The sequence below is a fragment of the Frankliniella occidentalis genome, unplaced genomic scaffold, assembly GCF_000697945.3.
Source record: "Frankliniella occidentalis isolate FOCC.00 unplaced genomic scaffold, Focc_3.1 Scaffold38, whole genome shotgun sequence".
Lineage (NCBI taxonomy): Eukaryota > Metazoa > Arthropoda > Insecta > Thysanoptera > Thripidae > Frankliniella > Frankliniella occidentalis.
In genome coordinates this window covers 1059561-1067539 of record NW_026267168.1, presented here as the reverse complement: position 1 = coordinate 1067539, position 7979 = coordinate 1059561, and the positions used below count along the sequence as shown (strand labels likewise).

The 7979-nt window shown below is 60.5% G+C and overlaps 1 protein-coding gene across 1 annotated transcript in view; it reads left to right on the top strand.

Moving 5' to 3' along the window:
* LOC113213331 (LIM/homeobox protein Lhx1) overlaps positions 1 to 7979 on the top strand; it is a 53673-nt gene that overhangs the window by 17849 nt on the left and 27845 nt on the right. Inside the window, exon 3 of the mRNA XM_052266368.1 lies at positions 5921 to 6103. Coding sequence (XP_052122328.1) covers positions 5921 to 6103 — 183 coding nt within the window. The remainder of the gene's footprint in view (positions 1 to 5920; positions 6104 to 7979) is intronic.

The window sequence follows — 7979 nt, the reverse complement described above, 5'->3', positions numbered from 1 at the left end:
CATAATACTCGACGACGGCTAACCCATAAAAACATTCATCCTCCTTATCAGCCTGTCGATGAGGCCCCGGCGGCCCCCGCCTCGCCGCCGCCGCCCCCCGTCGCGAACTGAGCGCCCCGGCCGAGGCGAGCCGAGCCGAACCGAACCTGAACCCCATGGCTCGGCACCAATTTATGGCAGAATCCGAAAGGAAAAATGTTATGATCCGGAACAATCTCTGAAGTGACCGCCTCGCCGGCTCGGCTCTGCGGCCTGCATATACTCGGTCAGGGGAGGACGGGAGGGGAGGAGAGATGAGGGGGGAGGTCGTTAATTGCGGATAACCCAGTGTGTTTATAGAGAGACGATAGAGCGCCGGCCGGACGGGGGGCGGCGGCCGCGCCAGGACACCGGCTGGACATTCGGATCAGGAGTTTATGGGCCGGTGTCAACGCGGCCGCACTAAGTCTCCATTAGGAGCGGAGGGGCCCTGCTGGCTGCTCGGCGTCCTCGCGCGCGGCGCGCGGGGGCCCAACGGCTTTGCCCCGTCGGAGAGGAATACCGATCGCGGCGCCGACAGCTGTTGTCTTTCTCTCCGTATCGCGCTTCGCGCTCCACGACGGACACTAGACGTACAGTACGCACATGTGCACCGACGCGCGAGGTTGACACTTGGCCAGGCGCGCGTGACGATGAGGTTGTCGTCCGAACCGACGCCGCCTGTCTGTCTGTCCGGCCGATGGGCGATTCGCATGACGGCGCGTCGCCCCTCCCCTCCTCTCGGCCACGACGCCGCCGCGACGCCTTATCACAAAAGCGAAACACCGCGCGCCACAGCAGCTGGACATGTCCGTCGCGCTGCCGGACAGCGGAGAGTCCGCGGGCGCGCGAGGGTCAACAGCGGGGGTGACCCCTGCTAATGACCCATCGGCCAGCCATCCGGCCGCTCCCAGGGAAAAGTGCGCATTGAACCGCGCTGTATGGGTCTTCTGTCGTCTTCTTTTACTTGTTAACGACAAAAAATAAAATATTAATGCAATAAATACGACTTTTTCGAAAAGATATGAATCGTTTTCGTTTCGTAGGTTTGATGACAATGACGGCTATGGTGAAAGTTAGAATACTTACGCAGATCTGCGTCTACTATCTCGTCTCGTCTGCGTGTAAATACTTTACCCGTAAAACGTGGCGTTTCGGACGCTGCCCCTGATCAGCCGCATGAGGGGGCGGGGGGGTTCTCATGGAACGTTCATTAACAGCCGCATTTATCACGTATCGGTCCTGCCTGCTGACCCGCCCGGCTGCTGCCACGGCCTCTCTAGGACAGGAGCAACGGAGTACTATAGAGAGGGTCGCGATGGGGATGGCCTCCTCCCCCACCCGGGGCTGCGCGCGGAGTCTGACTGATAGCTCAATAAAGCCGGGCCGAGCCCAGCGGTGTCCCTGCCTCTCCTCCAGCGCCCCTCCTCCTCCCCCTCTTCCTCCTCCCCTGCGATCTTGAACGACGTCGCAAACCGTTTTATTATTCCCGGCTCCACCAGGTTGAGTGAAAAGTGCGGCTCGCTCGCGGGAGACACCTGTCCGCTAGGCAAAGCCCGAAGACTTATTCAATAACCCTGGATGGGCGTACCTGCTGGAATTCTTTGAATCGGAGGAGAGAGGCGGAGGGAAGAGGAAGAGTGAAAGAGGCAGAAGAGTAGAGGGGTGGCCGTTTTATATGTGAAGGAAAGAGAGGGAGAGACGGTTTTCATTGTGTGACAGCCCTTTGCTTTTGTATATTTTCGCCTTTTATTGAGGCCCGTCGACGACCGGGCACGGATAAAAAAGGACATCCTCCTTGTGCCTTTATTTCCTCGTCGTACCACGCGCGTACAAATTCAAGGGGGAGTCAATTTATGTTGTCATTCCTGTCAAACGCACTCTTGGGAAGGGGCGCAAAGCAAAGCGTTTTTCGGTTGTGGAGGAGGGGAACGACCGATCGGGGCAGCGAAGAGAGAGAAAGAGAGACGAAAGAGAACACCTCGCGCATCATCCGCATCGTACTGCCCCCACCGGCTGTGTAAGGGTTTTCGGTTGCATCCGTCTTTTGTGTTTGTCGCTGGCGGTGACGCTAACTTACAATGTTTATAAGGGCGGTGCGCTGCCCCTCCACAAAGGCCCGGCTGGTGGGTTCGACTCCAGCGCGCGGCGCACCGTCGAGAGCTCCTTCAAATTTTTACGATTTTCGCTCTGCTCGACGCGGCACGACTCTTCGTTTTTATAGATTTGGCCGCGTCAAAGTAAGCAGTCGGCTGGCTGGGTCCTGGAGAGGAGGGAGGGGGCACCTTAAATCGCTCCGGGTAGTACGGCCAAATACGGTTTGAACGGGGACGGGCAGACAACGCGGACAGACGGCAGTCCTGTCGTCCGAAACCGCGCGCGCATCGGAGCCGGCGGACTCCGGGGGGAACTTTCTGTCCTGCGGCTTTTTTTACGACACCATTTTTGATCGTAAAAATTTGGAGTTTAGTTGCGTTTCTTTTCGTCCTTTTCTCCTATCATTTGGGACCGCGGCGGCGGCGGTTCGGCCGGGGACGGGTCGGGGTGAATGCGTATGCATATAAGGTACGTCATAAATTGTTTGACTTGTGCCTCCTGGCCGGTCGCCAGCGCGGCCAGCACCGCCGCCACCAGCACCGGACAAAAGGGCCTCGAAATGTTGAATGAATTTCATGGCGGCTCAATGAAAGTGTCTGACGGCCGGCGCGGCGACCTGCGGCCCGCTGCTGCTGCTGCTGATGCTCCTCCTGCTGCTCCTGCTGCTCCTGCTGCTGCTGCTGCTGCTGCTGCTGCTGCTGGTGCTGTACGTGGTGAGCTACCCGCGAGTCCGCCCGCACGGTGATTCGAATCAGTTTGCCCGGCACGGTTGAGTGCAGCAGCAGGTGCACGGGACTGCCATATGAGGTTGGCTGGGTTCGAACCAAAAGCATATGTGAGCATGAGGGCTGCCGCGATGCTGCGCGGACCGGTATCTGTGCATTCGTGTGTAAGTGTGTATGTGTGAATGAGAGAGACAGAAAGAGAGAAAGAGAGAGAGAGAGAGAGAGAGAGAGAGAGAGAGAGAGAGAGAGAGAGAGAGAGCGTATGGAGATCGGGCAGAACTCTTAGCCCGCCGCCATGATGTGTCTTACAGCTTACAGTATGAACGGCCATTTGTCATACGACGAGTGGAGAGGCCCGGCCGCGGGAGTGACGACAGCGCATGCCCGCCCCGCCGCGCCACGCCACGCCCCGCGTGCGGCATGCGCCCGACACCTCCCCCGCGCCCCGCCCCCCGGCCGCGGAGTGGCGCGCCCCGCTGCACGGCGCTGCACGCCGCCGGGCCCCGCGCGCGCCCCGCTGGGGGGCTCGCTGCGAGTGCCCCGGCCGCTGCGGGCCGCTGCGAGGGCTCTGCAGCCACGCGGGGCCCCCAGCCGCCTGCCGCGGGGCCGGCGGGGGGTCCCCAACAGGAGTGTTTCACACGGCCCTGGCCGGGCCCGGCCTGCAGCGGGCCGCGGGGGGGCTCCCTCTCCTTCCCCTCCCCACGCCCCCGCCGGTGCGGCCCGCCCGCCCCACCGCGCCCCGGGGTCGTACATTACGGAGCTTGTTACCAAACCGAATCGCGCCAACAACACGACGCGCTGCTCCGCGCACACACCCGCCGCAGCTCACCGGGCGAGCGGCAGCAGAACAAATTTGCTAAAAAGACGTAAATTCTGCTGCGGCTGCCGATGGAAAACGAGCCAATTACAACCCGGCGCGCTGTGGCGGCCCCCGCGGGGTACGCGCCGGTGGGGTGGGCTCGCGTGGGGGAGAGTGGTGCACCTCTCGCGGTGGGGTGCCGCGTCGCGTAGTATAGACTCCTCTTCGGGGTGCACGTCTAGAGTACGTGTGCGTCGGCGTGGTGACTCCAAGCGCAGAGAGAGAGAGAGAGAGAGAGAGAGAGAGAGAGAGATCCGCTGGGCGGGCAGTCAGTGAGGTGGACCATCCATTCCGATGCAGATGAATCACAGACAGCCACGTCTCCCTGACCACTTGCCACGGCGGCGGCGGCGGCGGCGGCGGCAGCGGTGGTGGTGAGCGCCTCTCCCTCCCTCCCTCCCTCCCTGCCACCTCTCCCCTCCTCCTCCTCAGAACTAAGTCGAAACTGGATTTATGAAATATTCATAACCTCTGTCCGACTGCAAGCAAACGGCCAGGAAAGGCAGGCTGGGCTGGCAGGCCCCGGCCCGGCGGCCCCTCGGGGCCCTCCTCTCTGCGTGTGTGTGTGTGCGTGTGTGTCTGTGTATGTGCCTGTGAGTAGGCTTCGGCCTGCAAGGTGATGGTACTCGTCGGACTGCTGTTTGGATTGCACACTGACAAGTTCGTCGGCGCGCACCGAAGCGCGCCTACGCGGGCGAGTGAGCCTAGAGACGGCCACGGACGCGCGTCACGTGGTGCCACAGCAGGGCCGCAGGCGCGCCTGCTTCTCAAACCGGTCAAAATAGGGTGAGCGGGTGCAAACGTTCGTTCCCTTTAGCGCGGCCGAAGAAGGAAGCTCCTGCGCGGGAACTATATGCAATCTCTTTCGCGGGACGACGCGCGGACGCCGCGGCCGCGACGACGCCAGGCCTCCGCCGATCCTCGCCCACTTCCGGCACGTCATGTCCGTCTCCTGTCCGACCTACTACGTAGTGGAGGCGCGTCTGCCTCGGCTGTGGGAACGACACCAGAACAACGACGTTGACGACGACGTCTATGACGACGTTTTATTTGGCGTCGTTCGGAACGCGATGCACGAATACCTTCCTCCCCCCCCCCACCCCTCTGGTCTCTCCTCTCCCACACCCCCTTTCACCCCTTCCTCCTCTCACCGCGTCCATACTCGTAACCCCCACCATCCTTCTCCTTTTCCTTTGCGGTGAGAAAAAATTACTCCAAGTTGGAGAATGATCGTACATGAAAAATGGTTGTCCGTCTTTGTTTCGATGCCGCCCCGCCCGCCCATGGCCTAGCCATGGCTAGGGGCTCTTCCTTCCCATGGCTCCGGGACCGACCGACCGACCTCTCCAACACCATGATTCACGTCGGCATAGCAGCACGCACCGCGCGGCGCGAAACTTCGAACATTCCTTACGATAAACTATTTCATTTCTAATTTTTGTTTTGAAAAATTTCGGCTTGCCCTCGCGCGTGCGCGTTTGTCTTACCCCGCGAGGGAGAGAGAGTGTACCTACTGCTCGCGCGTGTGTTTTATTTTTATTCGTTGTAAAAACAAAATGAAAAAGCAGCTCTTGTTGGGCTTGCGTGTGCCTTTGGGTCGCTGCTGAGGCACTGGTTGGTGCCCCGGGGCCCTTTGCGCGCCGTCGTGTTCTCACCTCGGCTCTCGGCGGCCATGCCCGGGCCGTGCTGCCCTCCCCGCCGCGGGCCCAGCCCCCCCTCTGCCCCCTTCCACTACCCGCCATTACGATTATTCTTATGACTTCCTTTTTTGCTCTCGGGTTGCACTCCTCGCTGCACTAGAGGGGAGGTGGAGGGGTAGGGGGGGACCCAGGTGGCCGGCCCCTCCCGGCCGGGCTGCCGCGATGTTATCTGAGAGGAGAGAGAGAGCGACGAGGGCTCTGTGCTCGTGTCCGATTGGTGGGCGCTTGCTCGCCCTGTTCACACACACACAGACCCTCGTCGCCTGAGCTGCCGTAGTTCGTGTCTAGGGCGACATCCCCTCTTCCCCTCAGCTACCTTATATACTACCCCTGGTAGTATACGGACTCTTATTGAAGGACAGCTGCACGACTTCGAATACCACTGACTTAGCGCCCATTAATATTGTGGTGCTCCACATGTAACACAAAAAGTTCTGGTTCAAGCAGCATTAAAAAAAAAAAAAGATACACAAATAATAGAACATAAAATGCTAATCCCGTTTGTGGTTTTGTTTTTGCAGACTCGCTGCTGTGCTCGGCGTCCGAGGACGAGGAGGACGACGAGTCGTCCAACGCGGCCTCCACCCCCGTCAAGCACCACATCATCCACCACGGCGGCGGGCCGCAGGAGACCAACAACAACTCGCTGCACGGGCCGCTCGCCGCCGACACCAAGCCCAGCCACGACGACTCGGAGGACCAAGGTGAGCAGAACAGTAAGAAAAATGTCGTCCAAAAGTCAGGAAACAAACGTATACATTTATTAGAGAGAATCAAGGGCCTCCGTCTGAAAAAAGTAATAATTAAATGTTGCGGAATAGTTTTGGAGAAGGTAGTAAAACAGAAATGGAGAAAACTACCAGGTTGGTGGAAAGGCCATAGACTTTTTAGTCGGTACAGCGCTTGTGGCTTGGTGGCACAGTGGTATAGCATAGCATACTGTGCCGCAATGCACGGGTGTGGGCGTGTTGCCTACTCGCTCGGCGCCCGAAGTCGAAGTCGAACCTGCGCGCTCGCTTTATGGGCATGCGGTTTACACGTTCTAGAGCTAAAAGTACCCGATTGTTTAACTTTCAGCAACCTGGTGTTTACTTTCAAATAAAATACAAATTTAGCGTATCGTTAAAGACAGCGCCTACAAGTGCTCTGCTGCGCTGCCGTGGCGCACCGTCCTCGGCGCAGACCACCGACGGGGTTTTATTTCCAGCGAGAGGCGCGGGTGGCGGCGGGGGGGGCGGGGGCCGAGGGGCGGGAGCTGCATGTGCCCGATTCGTCGCGCGCGCTGCGCTGCCGGGGGGGGGGGGGGGGGGAAAAAAGCACCGATAAAGGGCGGTCCGAGGGTGTCCGTCGGGTGCTGCGGCGGCGGCCACGGTACTCCTCGGGTGATTACAAGTCGCTCCGCGTGGTTTGGCTTTTTAGTCGCCTCGGCGCGGCATCCGCAGCAGCAGGCTGCTGCCGCCGCCCGGCTGCACGCGCGCGCCTCGATCTTTCTTCTTTCTTGTTCGGATATTTCGCAAAAGCCGTTGTGTCGGCGTCGCGCAGTGTTTAAATCATCATCCATCGCGGAGGTGGTGGAGTGTGGCGATGACCCGCCGCGCGCTGTCGTGCGTCCTGCCATCTCGTGGCGTTGTTGGGTCGTACGGGGTCGGGGGGTCAGAGGTCGGCCGCCATTCTGTGGGGGTCTCTTTCCCTCTCTGTCTCTCTCTTTCTCGTTCTTACTCATGACGTGTCATTCGCGAGAGCAACCCGCGCCACGCCCCGGCCCCGCGCAGAGCCGCACCCCCCGCGCGCCGCTCTTCGCATTCGAGATGGTGTCAGCGCGGCTGGAATGTGGCCCCTCTCTGGAGAGCCCCACGTTGGGCGCCCATTTCGGGGCCTTATTGTCGTCCAGCTCCAGAAGCAGCAGCCTCTCTGCTCCGCGCGCACGCCCCGCTTCTGCACGAGGCCATGGTAGCGTGCAGAAAAGCACACCCAGCCATAGCGCGCCCCCGCACGGGAGCGTAGCACTTGAGGGGACCAGCAGCGGACGCCGTGGAGCATGGGTTAAACTTCACTAAAGAAAAACCAAGGAGGTGACCCCACCCCCACAAAAAAATCAAGGAAAATTTCAAGTAAAATCCTAGAAAAATTCAAGGAAACCTCTAGATAGATTCAAGGATAATTTTAGAAAAATTCAAGCGTATAGTCAAGGAAAATTCCGGGAAAATTCTGTCCGAATTCATTGTGAAGTACTCTTCGCTCTGCTCGCCCCTCCCCCCCCCCTTCTAAGTCCTACAGGCCCTCTTAGGCCCTCCAGGCGCATGGCGTGCCGGCGCGCTCCTCTCCAGCGGCTCGGGCCCGGGCCGGGGCGTGCGTGTCTCCGGCGGCGTGACCAATGGATTGCGCTGGACGGCGCGGCTCCGGGGCTCCAGCGGGGCTCCAGCGGGGCTCCGGCGAGGCTCCAGCGGGGCTCCAGCGAGTCTCCACACAGCGACTCCGGCGGCGCGCATCTGTCGGCTGGACGCGGCACGCCCCGCGGCGGCGGCGGTGTGGGCGAGCGGGGACGGCACGGGACGGGACGGCACTCGCAGGGAGGGGGAG